Here is a 15,423-nt window from a genome sequence, read left to right as displayed (position 1 = left end):
CCATTTCATCTATTTGTTTTCAGTCAATTTATTAACTTTATTTGCCCAGGTGTTAAATGGGAAAACAAAGATCTTTTGTCCTTTTCACAAAGTCGTAACATATGATGTTCATGAAATGCTTCAAATTTCTTTTCTTTTCTTTTTTTTTTTTTTGTCTTTTTGCCTTTTCTAGGGCTGCTCCCACAGCATATGGAGGTTCCCAGGCTGAGGGTCCATTCGGAGCTGTTGCTGCCAGCCTACTCCAGAGCCACAGCAATGCCAGATTTGAGTCACGTCTGCGACTTACACCACAGCTCACAGCAACGCCGGATCCTTAACCCACTGAGCAAGGCCAGGGATCGAACCTGCAACCTCACGGCTCCTAGTCGAATTCATTAACCACTGTGCAACAAATTTCTTGAGAGAATATATAGCCTCAGGCATTTTTATTCACAATTATTAACAATGAAAGCAGATATAATATTATGAAAAGCTTATCTTCAGCTTGGAAAGGAAGAGGATTGTAAGAAACTTGTAACAGTCATCTACATTCCCTTTTGGCAGATCTGTATCAGGGTCCTGTCAGGGTGTAGACTTTCCCCAGGTGGTTCAAATAAAGGAACTTTAATGAAAGAGCTTACTGAGGCATGGGCAGGTAAAGTATAAACAAGATATGGTTGGGACAGCCAGAGACTGGCAACTATAAACAGCCTTTATCACCCCTAGAATTGTAGACAAGTGAAAGAATTGTTGTGAGGAGCCCAATGAGTCTGAACCACCAGGGGCAACCAGGTGGTAAGTGTAGGTTACCATGGCTGCCGCAAAGATGTAGTGAAGCAGAGAGAGAGCAGAAAATTCTGCAGACTCCTGCCTGTTCCCCAGTGATGAAAGCCAACCTGAAACCAACAGGCAAGAGAGCCAGTCTGCGGAGATCAGGCTCCTGGGACACAGAATGTGCAAAGGAAGGTAGAGAATGTATTTGGGGGTGGCAAATGGACCCTAACCAGAGTGCCTTCATCTGGTAAAAGTATTTCATAATGCTATGGCAAGTTTACATCCTAGACCAGCAGTTCTCAAACTTTTTGGTCTTAGGACCCTTTACAAGAAAAGAGGGGTTTTTTAATGTGGGTTCTAGCAATTGGTATTTACTGTATTTGAAATTCAGACAAATTTAAAATATTTTTATTAATTCCTATGAAAATAACAGTTCATTACATATTAACATAAATAACATTTAAGAAATGAAAATTTCATTTTCCAGAGTAAAATAGAAAAGTGGCATTGTTTTACATCTTGGCAAGTTTCTTTCATATCCGGCAGAATAGAAGAAACTGGATTCTTAAATCTGCTTCTGCTTATAATCTGTTGTGGTATGTTCTTTGGTTGTACTTTATGGAGAAAATCTAGCTCCAGATAAGTTGGAAAAGGGAGAACTTTGCATACTTCTTGAATAGATCTTAGAAATGCCGAGGAGTTCTCAGACTCTACCTTATATTGGCCTTCATTAATCTTCTTCAGGGCATACCCCATACTTGTCAGGTACATATTAGAGTAGTTGCTATAGGAGAAGTGATTTTGAACCACACTGTGTCTATCTCTGTAATAACAAACCCTGCTGTTCCTGCTGGTCAGTGTTAAGCATAGGCTAGTTATTGCCTCACTTCACTGGGTAAACACATCCAACTGTGAAATATGAGCTGATTCAGAGATGTGGACAAGGTTGTTTCATGTTCTCTTTTCTCTTGGGAAAGAATGGTAAATACTTTTGCCATTCTTAATTTCATTCTTAGTTATTTGATTGATAGTTTGTTTGATGATCTTCCTGGACAAAAGAATACCAAAAGTCACTATTACGAAAATTAAATTTTTTTCTCACCTTGGGGAAACTTGACTTTAAAGGATTGGAATTATTCTTCAGAGTTCTTCAAAGGCCTGAATCTGTTAGGGTTTTTTTTTTTTTTTAAATAATAACCTTTTATTATAACAACTTTTTTTTCTAGTGATTAGGGTTTCTTGATCTTTTCCTTTCCTCAATCCAGATTTATTTAGGTCTTTGTTATTACTTTTTAGAAAAATTTTAATAAAAATTTATACTTGATTTACAATGTTCTGTCAATTTCTGCTGTATAGCAAAGTGACCCAGGCAATATATATATGTGTACATATATATATATATTCTTTTTCTCACATTATCCTCTGTCATGTTCCATCACAAGTGACTGGATATAGTTCCCTGTGCTATACAGCAGGATCTCATCTCTCAAACTCCCAGTACATCCCGCTCCCTCCCTTTCCCCCTTAACAACCACAAGTCTGTTCTCCATGTCCATGAGTTTGTTTTTTTTCTGTAGATAGGTTCATTTATGCCATGTATCAGATTCCAGATAGAAGTGATATCATATGGTGTTTGTATTCCTCTTTCTGACTTAAACTTCATTTAGTATGAGAGTCTCCAGTTCATCCATGTTTTTGCAAATGGAATTGTTTCGGTCCTTTTTATGGCTGAATAGTATTTCACCGTGTATATGTACCACATCTTCTTAATCCATTCATCTGTTGATGGATATTTAGGTTGTTTCCACATGTTGGCTATTGTGAATAGTGCTGCAGTGAACATAGGGGTGCATGTATCTTTTTCAGTGAAAGTTTTGTTCCGATATATGCCCAGGAGTAGGATTGCTGTATCATATGGTAGTTTTGTATTTGTTGTTACTTTAATATTGAAAGTACAGTCTCTTTATAGAATTTTTGTTTTGTTTTATTTTGCTTTTTTAGGGCCACACCCATGGCATATGGAGGTTCCCAGGCTAGGGGTCCAATTGAAGCTACAGCTACTGGCCTACGCCACAGCCACAGCAACTCAGGATCTGAGCCATGTCCACGACCTATGCCACAGCCCGCAGCAACGCTGGATCCCTAACCCACTGAGCGAGGCCAGGGATCGAACCCTCAACCCCATGGTTCCCAGTCGGATTCATTTCTGCTGGGGCATGACGGGAATTCTTTATAGAATTTAACAAATTCATAAACATAAACCAAAGATGAGAATGTTCATGAACTTGTACGTATAAACTATTGTAGCATATGTATTTCTATGTAGACATAAACTATTATTTCTTATGATTTAATTAAATTGTATCAATGTAGAGACATCTTCACATCTCACAGTACTTGAAATTATCTGTATCAAGGGTTTTCTCCCATGTAATACTTGTTATTGATGACATGCAGACACTGTCACAAAAATAAATCAGTTTTACACAGGATTAGTTTCTAATTAAGGCACATTTACTATTTAAATGTAATCGCTTTTTTTTTTCCCCCAAAGAAGATTAATGAAATATTTTACTTCTTCCCTGAAGGAGCTCCTGCTGTCTGGCATGCCAGAAATTGATGTGAGTGACTGGATAAAAAATACAGAATACACAAGTGGCTATGAAAGAGAAGATCCAGTTATTCAGGTAAAATCTCTCTAGAGCTTAGAATGAAGTTAAGTTTTGCTGTTTAATCTTGTAAGCTTTCAGCACTATTGGATGAAAACCTACATTAATTAACAAAGTAAAGTTTTTCCTTAATTCCTCTCATGGGAATTTCATATGAAAGCTTTGTGTGAAATCATTTTTGATAAATGAGTTTCATAGAATAAAATATGCTTTATGAATATTGCATATTTCTCTGGTATTAAGAAGCCTACAATTGCTCTGAAATATGAGCTAAGTTTTTTGTTGTTGTTTTTAGTGGTTCTGGGAAGTTGTGGAAGATATTACACCGGAGGAGAGAGTTCTTCTCTTGCAGTTTGTTACTGGCAGGTAAGAAGTGTTTTTTATGATAATGTGGAAAGAATTTAATATATTCCATTTTAATGGCTTAGAGATAAACAACTCAAGATGAATTATTACTCTGAATTGTCAGTTTCTCACCTCTTTTTCCACTTTTTTTAGGTATTAAACAAAGGCTTATTAGGCATCGCAGTTAAAACATACATAGTAGTGCTCAAGAAATGTTTGTTTTATCTAAGGTATTAAAACTGTTCTAGTCAGGGTGGAATTTTTAATTTGATAGTTTTTTTCATTCTGCAGGTTAGTCAGTGATAGCAGCCAGTATTTATATGTTGCTGGGACAATACACATGCACACAGATACACACACACACTATATATATATATAATACCCATACATAGCAATTTTTCTGCAATTCTGATCACGTTTTACTTTGAGGTCTCCAGATTCATGGCCTAAAAAATAATTTGTGGTATCACACTTTGAAAAGTCTGTTTTTGGAACCAATTAACTACCATAGATATTAGAAAACTGGATAATTTTTTTTGTTTTTTGCTTTCCAGGGCTGCATCCACAGCATGTGGAAGTTCCCAAGCTAGGGGTCAGATGGGAGCTATGGCTTCTGCACTTCACCACAGCCACAGCAGTGCAGGATTAGAGCCATGTCTGTGACCTATACCACATCTCATGGCAGTGCTGGATCTTTAACCCACTGAGTGAGGCCAGGGTGCAAACCTGCATCCTCATGGATACAAGTCAGTTTCGTTACCACTGAGCCACAGTGGAAACTCCTGAAAACTAGATGATTTAAACCTCTTTTAACTTACAGTTTTGAAAGATGTAAAAGAAAAGGTCTGATTTTCTTTCTCTTTTTTTTTTTTGTCTTTTGTCTTTTTAGGGCTGCACCCATGATTATGGAGGTTCCAAAGCTAGGAGTCGAATCAGAGCTGTGGCTGCTGGCCTACACCACCACCACAGCAATACCAGATCTGAGCCACGTCTGTGACCTACACCACGGTTCACGGCAATGCTGGATCCTTAACCCACTGAGCAAGGCCAGGGACCGAACCCATATCCTCATGAATACAAGTCGGGTTCCTTAACCACTGAGCCACGATGGGAACTCCTGATTTTCATTCTTTTTTTTTTTTTGTCTTTTTGCCATTTCTTGGGCCGCTCCCGTGGCATATGGAGGTTCCCAGGCTAGGGGTCGAATCGGAGCTGTAGCCACCAGCCTACGCCAGAGCCACAGCAACGCGGGATCCGAGCCGCGTCTGCGACCTACACCACAGCTCACGGCAACACCGGATAGTTAACCCACTGAGCAAGGGCAGGGATCGAACCCGCAACCTCATGGTTCCTAGTTGGATTCGTTAACCACTGTGCCATGACGGGAACTCCTGATTTTCATTCTTGATAGAGAATTTTATCTGCCCTTCTGTTTATGAAAATACAGTTTACTGGTTTCAGTATAAGTGTACATGATTCTTTTAAGAAAGTTGGAACACAGAAAATTAGAAGAAAAACCATCACCTGCCAGCAATAAGCACTATAAATAATTTGATGTATTAACTTCTGTTTTTTTCTGCCTGCTTTTAAAACATAGTTGTGAATATATATCTATATTACATGTATGTAATTTAAACCACACAATTTTACTTTTAAAGTAGTTTATAACCATTATAGAAACTTTGAGAAGTAGAAGCTATAGATAGAAGAAAATGAAAATTCTATTAAGTAATTACACTATTCAGGGATAGCACCCTTAATATTTTGCTATATTTTCTTAGTTTTTAAAAAACCTATGTAATTAGAAAAATAGTTGGGGTCACCTTATACACCTAGTTTCAAAGAATCAATAAAACAATATTCATAGATTATAGCTTAAAAATATGAAAGAAAACTTTATTGACATTTTTTTTGTTTGTTTTTTTGGCTTCTTAGTGCCAAGAAATACCTAGAGATTTGAGTAGTTTAATAGTTAAACAAAAATTATATTTTCTATGTAGGAAAGTTAGACAATTCATTGTTTTAAAAAATCACCTCTAATCTCAGACTCTGAGGGTAATCACTTAACATTTTGGTTATTCTTCCAGAATTTTTCTTACATATATAAATTTTTATTTTTCAAAATCACTACTATTTTGTTTGAACTTAGCAATGTGTCATTATTATTTTTATTTATTTATTTATTTTTTTGTCTTTTTGCCATTTCTTGGGCCACTCTCGCAGCATATGGAGGTTCCCAGGCTAGGGGTCGAATCGGAGCTGTAGCCGCTGACCTACACCAGAGCCACAGCAACACAGGATCTGTGCCACGTCTGTGACCTACACCACAGCTCCGGATCATTAACCCACTGAGCAAGGCCAGGGATCAAACCTGCAACCTCATGGTTCCTAGTTGGATTCGTTAACCACTGAGCCACGATGGGAACTCCTAGATTTTATTTTTTAAATGGCTGTCTCTTCTTCAGTCTGTGGACCTCCCTTAATTGATAATTGTCCTTTATTGCTAAATTTTTCTGTTTAATGAATAATGCAGAACAAATAAGGAATTCTTATGCTTATATACGTGCAGGTTAGTTTGATTATTATAAATATAGGATAAATATAGGATACATAGGATTGGAAGCCGCAAGCTCATAGTTCCTAGTCGGATTTGTCTGTGCTGCACCACAACACGAACTCTTTCATTTTTAATAGTTTCTTATTTGTATACCTTTTTAGGTGGTATGGGCTTCCTGTCATTTATTTTTTGTGTATTATTTTGCCATCATTTTCAAAAGTTCAGGTTTAAATGTTCTTTATATATAGAGGGGCATCAATTCTGCAAGTACTTTTCCCTGAGATAAACATAGATATTTCCATATATTTGAAATTATAAATTTAATTTATAAAAATTATATAATGGAAGTTTTAAATTATGTTGGAAGTTGATTATTAGTACTTTCCTTTATGGTTTTTATACATTCTTACCTACTTCCAAGGTTTTGTATATATATGTTTATCTCCAGTTTTTTTTTTTTTCTGTGACTGAAATTGGTTTTTACATACCAATTTTTAAGCCATCTGGACTTCATTTTGGTTTATGTTGTAAGCTAGGGCTTTTATTGTTTTTCTAGTGGTTTACATCTAAACAACATTTAATTACTATATTTTCCCCCATGATTTGGTTGGTATGAATCTTTAAAATGAAGAAAACACTTACTCAAGTTCTTTAGTACTAAAAATGTCTTTTGGATTGCTGCTCTTGTAGAATAAAAAGCACCTGGATTGGTAATGCCTAGTGTCTCTCCCATGTCAATAGTATAATCATGGTTAGCAGTGCTGGAAAGAACTGCACTGTCGACTATTTAACTGGTCACGAAGTGTAGCTGCAAATCCATTCAAACCAAGGTGGAGGAAGTGGGTAAAGAGTAGTGCCAAGGAACCTGAGGGGAGACAGTGCAGAGCAGAGCTTCACCTTTAGGTTGAAGAACTCACTTTTCAGCACTTAGTCTACTTGGATTCATTGTTTTGAATTCAAACTAAATCCTAATTTCTTTTAAACCTCAGCTCTCCTTTTACACTAGACCCAGTTATTATCAACAGGTGTATCATTTCCCATCTAGATATAAAATGTGTATTTTTTTTTCTTTTTGTACTTTTTGGAAAATTCTGACTACTGTTTAGATGGGAAAAAGTCTTTCTTCATACCTATAGATAATTTAGAACAGTTTTACTAAAGAGTCAGATGCATCCTAATTGTTCCAAGAATCAGTATTCTAACTGTTCTAAGAATCAGTATTAACAGTAACTTTTAAATGTATTTATGTTGGTGACAGTATTTTGTTGATCTACATGTCTTACTCTTATTTCATTATCCCTTAAGAATAATGAAAGTCAGAGTTGATGATTTCTTTGTGTATAAAATAGAAATTTTCACTTTTATTAATGTAATGTAATTTTACATTATATAATTCAGATGTCATAATATTCAACCAAAGACAATTTATTTTTCTCATATATGCATTAACTTTGATGAGCCATAATCGTAGCATAAGATCCACTGGTTATTCAAGTATGTGACCCAGTCATGTTTGTTTGTAGTTTAGACGAGGAGTAAGTTTTCAGGGATTGTTTCTGAGTATCAGTTTACAAAATAATTTCAATTTAGATATTAAAATTGGAGGGTCATCTGATTTTTAAACTTATTTATTTATTTTTGCTTTTTTTTTTTTTAAGGCCACACCTGCAGCATATGGAGGTTCCCAGGTTAGGGGTCTAATCAGAGCTACAGCTACCGGCCTCTGCCACAGCCACAGCCACGCCAGATCCGAGCTGCGTCTGCGACCTATACCACAGCTCACGGCAACGCCAGATCCTTAACCCACTGAGCGAGGCCAGGGATAGAACCCGCAACCTCCTGGTTCCTAGTCAGATTCGTTTCCACTGCACCATGACGGGAACTCCTGTAAACTTATTTATGTGAAAGACATTAGATTGATGATTTAAATTTTATTGGCATATAGTTGATTTACAGTGTTGTGTTAGTTTCAGGTGTATAGCAAAGTGATTCAGTTATACATATATCCATTCTTTTTCAGATTCTTTTCCCATCTAGGTTATTTTGGAATATTGAGTAGAGATCTCTGTGCTATGCAGTAGGTCTTATTGGCTGTTTTATGTATAATAGTGTGTATATGTTAATCCCAAACTCCTAATTTTTGCCTTCCCCACCCCCAAATTTCCCCTTTGGTAACTGAAAGTTTGTTTTTTGAAGTCTGTGAGTCTGTTTTTGTTTTGTAAATAAGTTCATTTGTATCATTTACAAAATTAGATTCCACATAGATTGATCATTCTGATACTGAAATACTGTGCTATAATTTGTATGAGAGTCAGTGTCAAGGCTCATTTTCTCACCTTGTCCTGGTGAAGTGACTTTTGGTACTTGTTTTTAAATTCTGCTCCTAGGAAGTTGAGAACAACTTGCCTTTTGCTTCTAGGAAGTTGAAAACAGCTTTTTCCTTTTTCATTTTTGGTTGCCTTTGTTAATTTTTTAGGCAAAGGTTAATATGCATAGATAAACTAAGGTTGAATTTTATTTCAGTTTACAGATATTTTCAGGTCTTTAGGTATTCCCTTGCCCTAAGTAAGAATTGCTCATGTGTTAGTGTTTTATTAACAAGATTCAGGTATCCTTTTAACATTCACTTGGATTTCTAAGGTAAGCTTAAGCATTTCATCAATAAAGTGTTTAATAGCAACCAAACTGCTTCTCAACTAGAAAAGAAAACTGCTGTTTTTAGAGATCTATTTATATTGGATTGTTTTTGCTTTTCCCCCTGTGACAGTATCATATCACCTGTGATTTCAAGCAGAAAAGTCCTGGTACATTTTTCAACAGTTTTTTTGTTTTGTTTTGTTTTGTTTTAGTGTGTATGGTAAAAAATAGATAACATTTAACATTTTAATCATTTTAAAGTGTACAGTTCTGTGAACATTCACATTGTTGTGCAGCCATTACTGCCATTCCTGTCTTGAGCTTTTTTGTTAATCTTCCTCAGCCGAAATAGTACCCATTAAAACTAATTTTTCCTTTCCCCGACCCCCAGCCTCTGGTAGCCACCTTCTACTTTGTTACTTTAGATTCCTCATGTTAGTGGAATCATAAACTATTTGTCTTCTTGTGACTAGCTTATTTCACTTGGCATAATGTCCTCAAGATTCATCCGTATTGTAGCATATGTCAGAATCCCCTTTCTTTTTAAGGCTGAAGAGTGTTCTGTTGTCTGTGTATGCCACACTTTGCTTATCCCCTCATCCATGGATGGTTATTTTGGTTGCTTCCACCTTTTGGCTATTGTGAATAATGCTCCTGTGAACATGGGTATACAAATATCTCTGTTTCTGCTTGCAGTTCTTTTGGATATATACTGTAATTCTCTATTTAATTTTTTGAGAAAAAAGCACCATAATGTTCCCCACAGTGGCTGTACTGTTTTACGTTTCCAGCAGCAAATGCATAAGGGTTTAGATAGCTGCATTTCCTTTCCAATACTTGTTATTTTCTGGTGGTCTTTTCTTTTCTTTTTAATAATAGTCAACTCAATGCATATGAAGTGGCTATCTCATTGAGGTTTTGATCTGCATTTCTCTAATGACAAGTGATGATTGAGCATCTTTTTATATTCAGCTAAGCCATTTGTGTACCTCATTAGAGAAATGTCTGTATGAGTCCTTCCCTACTTTTTAAATTGGGTTTTTGTGGTTGAGTTGTAGGAGATCTATTTTTTGGATATTAATTCCTAGTCATATTTATGATTTAAGAATATTTTTTCCTATGGCTCACCTTTTCATTCTGTTCATGGTGTTCTTTGGCACACAAGTTTTTAATTTTGATGATGTCCAATTTATCTGTTTTTCTTTTCTTGCCTGTGCTTTTGATGTCATATCTGAGAAATCACTACCAAATCCAGTGTCATGAAGTTTTTCCCATATATTTTCTTATAAAAATTTTATGACTTTAGCTTTTCATTTAAGTCTTTGATTCATTTTGAGTTTATTTTTGTATATGGTGTTAGGTACAGGTTCACTGTCATTTTCTTTGTAGTGGATATCCAGTTTTCTCAACACAGTTAGTTGGAAAGATTATACTTTTCCCATTGAATGTTCTTAACACTCTTGTCAAAAATCTTTTGGCCAGATTTTTGAGAGTTTATTTTGAGGCTCTCTATTCTATACCATTGGTCTGTATGTTTGTTTTTATGCCAATGCCACACTGTTTTGATTACTGTAGTTTTGTAGTTTAAATTTCAAAATTTGGAACTGAGACTTCTGACTTTGCTCACCTTGTGGTCTCATTATGTTAGGTGACATTTGAAAAAATACAGCTGATATTATAAATCTCTGGAAAGAGAAGTTTAAAAATTTTTCTAGTTTCCTACCTTGAAAAATAAAACAAAACCCTTTGATTCTAGATATTTTTCACAGAGAAATCATTTGGATTACATTTAAGAGCCTCTGTTGCTTGAATTCATGAAGCAAATCATTTATTTATTCAGCAAATATTTAATGAATGTCTGTGTTTGCTAATTTGAAATATATCTATTGCAAAGATTTTACTTGTACTACCACTTATTAAGATAAGAGCTCTTAGTTCCAGGGTCCCACATGGAGGATTTGCTAATATCATGGGTGGAAGTGGATTGCAGAACTTTACAATTGCTGCTGTGCCATATACTCCAAATCTTCTACCGACCTCGAGCACGTGGTATGTAAAATTGGTTTATTTAAAAGCATTGAAAGTTGTTCTGATTAATTTTGAGTAATCATAGTTGTAACTAATGTGTGGTGCATTGGGAGTAACATCTCAACAGTGATCTCTGTTCAGCGTTTTATAATCACTGATAAATAAGTAGCTACAGCAGCTCCCTTGTGGTATAGTGGGTTAGGGATTTGGTATTATGGCTGCTGCAGCCCAGGTCTGGGTCTCTGCTGTGGCACTGTTTCATTCCCTGACCTGGGAATTTCTACATATCACAGGCACAGCCAAAAAAAGGTTCTTGCCTTCCCATTTTGGGGTAGGGAAGTGGGAAGTTGAGGAAACTACCTACCTATACTCTAATTGAATGTGTGTAATATAAGTATCACTGAAGTTACACTGTCATTTCAAACTAAATTGTCCTATTACTTATTTATTTTAGGCTGAAGGGAACTTATTTTCTTCCGTTATATTTGCATGCTAAAGGAAACCGCAATGCAGCAGTTTTGGTTTTTTTTTTTTTCCTTTTTAAATACTACTTCAGGGTTTTCCAATTTGAATGCAAATTTGAGAGAGTGGTTTTATGTTGATTTTGAGTAGTGTTTTCACTTCCAGACAAGACAATAAAAAAATTAAGAAATTTCCTATTTAATGGTGGTATATTTTTCTTTTAAAGCATCAACATGCTCAAGTTACCTGAATATCCAAGTAAGGAAATACTCAAGGACAGGCTTCTTGTGGCTCTGCATTGTGGCAGCTATGGTTACACAATGGCATAATGAAGTCTGGAAAACTCACCTGACTGCTGATGTGCAATTCAGAGTGGCAGAAGTAATTTAGGAAACTGTCAACAGAAAAGCAGCCTAAATGCAGCCCATAGGCAGGGCTGATGTTTAAAATTCATAAAGGATCAAGTTTTCTTTTGTCCTCTGCTTTCTTTTCCCTGTTATGTTTTCTCAGGTCGTGATACAGTTGGAAATATAAAATCACAGTAGTCTTCATTTAAAAAATGCTAATTGAAAGTAGTAGAAACTGTCCTTTTTTCATGTCTTTAATCTAATCCAAGATTGTGTTAAGGCAAAATATTCTACATTCCACATCTGCTGCATAACTCTTTTGTTTAAAACCTGCTGTCTCTTTACTTTCCTGTGTAGTAAATTATATTAGGGCATCCAGCCTGGTATGTCTTATTGCATGTAAAGTGCCATTTATATTTTGGAAAACTGCTGTATAGAATGGATTAATTTACATTGTGTATAAAGCCACAAATATGTATTTTCCCATATTGAATCTATATTGCAATGATGTTTTTTAGCTTTTAAATATTTTAATATGTAAAGTTCAGACTGATGTGACTAATAAACAGCTGATGAAATGATGTCTGATTTATATATTAAAACTTATGCTATATTGTATGTATTATTTACATCTTTCAGTGGTCACTTTTTCATATACATATATTGTCTCAAGGTTTTTCTTATGTCTTATTTTAATTTATATTTTAGATAAAATTAAAATATGATATTTTACCATATTTCTTTTCATTACTTTTGTTTTTTGTGTGAGCTCTAGTGGCAGTATTTGAAGATGTAATCCATTTTGTAGATTACAATTTATGTTAATTTTTTTCTTAAATTTACTTTTTTTTTTTTGGCCGTGCCTGCAGCAGGCAGAAGTTTCCAGACCAGGGATTGCACCCAAGCCACAGCAGTGACAACACTGAATCCTTAACACTAGGCTACCAGGGAAATGCAAATTTGCTTTTGTAATTAGAATGTTGAGTTCAGGTGATATATACATAATACAGAACATTGGGTTTTTTAATCTTAGGGTGGCCTAATCAGTTTTCTATTAAAAGACACATTTGGATAGTTACAGCATACCTTTTGGGAAAGGAGGAACCCTCACACATTAAAAATACTGATGGAGGAATTTGTAATGTTTTGGGTCTTGCCTCTGGAAATGAAAAATATTCTATCTAGTGGCATCATTATTGGTAAAATGATGTCTATATTTTATTTTATTTTATTTTTTCTATTATAGTTGATTTACAGTGTTCTGCTAATTTCTGCTGCGCTATACATATTTTCTCACATGAGCCATCAGTGTATTTGTCACTGACAAGTGTAAACAATGTGTGTGTGAGTATAGACAAATATGTATTGTATATACATGTATATAGGCATATACACCAAAAGCTTTGCTAAATTATAAAACTTTAATATGTGTTTTTTTGGTCCTCTTTTGTTATTATGTGTTTTTTTAATATTAAGAAAACATTTATCAACAGATTACATTAAAAACTAGGAAATCTAAAAATCACTGTTAGCTCTAAAATTAGGATTCAGATACTTAATTACAATGAATGAAGTTAATAATTTTTAAAATGTTGGTTTTCAAAATTTAATGGTACAAGAGGTCATTGCCTTCTGACTTCAAATAGGTAAGTGACTTATGTTACTTATAATTTTAATATTATAAACATTAATTTCTGTTTATAATCATACATTGGTTTTGTCAGATTGGTCCTCTTGCAAGTATTTAAGAAGAGATAATGAAATATTAAAAATCTCAGTTTATATCCATGAATTTGAATATTTTTATATATAGAGCTAGTAATAGTTTTAGGATTTATTCTTTTATATTATTTAGCTTTTACACTATAAGAATTTAATATAAAAAGATCTTATATAGATTAAAAATACTATTAAAGTAGAGGCAGCCAGTCTTTTTAGTTTACCTACAATTTCTTCTGTAAGTAGATGGATATGTTGAATGAAAGGTAGTATAGAAAAGTGATTAGAGATTTTCTTCCTCTTTCGGTAAAAGAAGATTACACTAATAGGAAAATAATTCTTATAACATGTGGTAGTTCCATATAAGGAAGAAAACAGAAATACAGCGCTCTATAGGATTGAAACTGTAAGGTAGGAGAACATATTTTAGGAAAATGGTTAATGTAGATATCTGGGCAAGAGTAGATTAAGTTACTCAAATAGTTTGAGAGGATAGTGACCAGTAGTTAATAAAACCTATCTTTTAATTTATCCAAAACCAAAATGTAATCTAAGGAGATCCTGATTTTACAGCAGTATGCTGAACACAGCTAGTTGCCATACTGTTTTTTGTGGGCTGTGGTGGGGGAGTAACAACTTTAAAGCACAAGTCACAAGTTGGAGGCTCAACAGATGATTCCCACTCACACGTATTTTGTCATGCTAATTCTAAAGTTCTGGGTTGTCAACATTTTAAACATCTGGAGATTTCATGCAGAAGTCCATACTTTTGGCTTTTGAGAAATCAGACAGTTGCTAACATTGGTCATTAGTAGTAGGCTGGGCTCCAGTAGAGGTGGCTTTTTTCAGTGACTAAACATGCTCTCCACTCTACCATTTTCTTACCCCTGCCTGCTTTACTCATTTATTTTCCTGGCCATTGACAGCATTGGAGTTTGGTTAAAAAAAAAAAAAAAGAAAAGAAAATTTTGTGTTGATCAGAAATGTTCCTTTGGAGTGTGAAGTGATTCGAATTCTTTGGAAGGCAGTTTGGGAATATCAGAAATTTAAAATGTACACCATAGTCTTTGACTCAATGATTCTAACAATTTATCTTTAGATACTTATGTACGTAAGATATTTGTACAAGAATGTTCATTGAAAACTTGTTTGTGATAGAGAAAAATGGAAATAATTTAAAGATTTATCAGTAAGGGGTTGCTAATTGTCTTATATCCATATAATAGAATATTAGTGAGTATTTATAAAGAATGGATCTACACATACTGATATGTAAATGTTTCTAAGGTATGCCAAGTGAAATAAGGTGTATAGAAGACTTATTAGTGTGTAAATACAATATACGTAGGGTTATATGCAAGAAAAAATTCCTGGGCCAGAGACTTACTGTATCTGGGAAACTGTTATAAGATGGGATGAAGACTTTTTCACCATAAAACTTTTATTTTTTGTTTGTTTAGATCACAAGCCTGTGTTATTTTCTATATGAGATATATATATATATATAAAAGTCCAGTATCCTAAATCAAGAGAAGTTTCAGTAATAAGTTTTATTGAATCTATAAAATGCCATTGCAGTGGTGATAAGCAATATTTTCATAATCTCAAAACTTATTTTATAATGAGATTAATTTAAAATGTCTCCTAATTAAACTCTTGCTAACAAAGTCAAAGGAAGGAATGCTCCCTTGCCCACAAAGCTCTTTTTCCATATTGCCTGATAATTAGCACTGTTCATAGCTCCCTCAGATTCTATTAGAGACTTATTTGAATTTACATTCCCCCCAATTTCCTTTTTTTTTTTAATAACAAAAGTGGTACTTATTCAATGTGGGGAAATCAGGAAAGCGTGGTTTCATGTACTGACTGGAAAAAAGCAAAATATTATAATTATGCTACTCAACAA

The 15,423-nt window shown here is 34.6% G+C and overlaps 1 protein-coding gene across 2 annotated transcripts in view; it reads left to right on the top strand.

The window, feature by feature from the left end:
* HACE1 (HECT domain and ankyrin repeat containing E3 ubiquitin protein ligase 1) overlaps nucleotides 1-12,535 on the top strand; it is a 110,966-nt gene extending 98,431 nt beyond the window's left edge. Inside the window, exons 20-23 of one of the 2 annotated variants that reach the window (XM_021096191.1) lie at nucleotides 3,342-3,440; nucleotides 3,718-3,788; nucleotides 10,897-11,010; nucleotides 11,678-12,535. In XM_021096191.1, the coding sequence (XP_020951850.1) occupies nucleotides 3,342-3,440; nucleotides 3,718-3,788; nucleotides 10,897-11,010; nucleotides 11,678-11,780 (387 nt within the window). In that variant the 3' untranslated portion in view covers nucleotides 11,781-12,535. The remainder of the gene's footprint in view (nucleotides 1-3,341; nucleotides 3,441-3,717; nucleotides 3,789-10,896; nucleotides 11,011-11,677) is intronic. The other variant, NM_001195340.1, reaches the window with a different exon arrangement.

The sequence above is a fragment of the Sus scrofa genome, chromosome 1, assembly GCF_000003025.6.
Source record: "Sus scrofa isolate TJ Tabasco breed Duroc chromosome 1, Sscrofa11.1, whole genome shotgun sequence".
NCBI classification, from domain to species: Eukaryota; Metazoa; Chordata; class Mammalia; order Artiodactyla; family Suidae; genus Sus; species Sus scrofa.
This window is presented reverse-complemented; position numbering and strand designations above follow the sequence as displayed.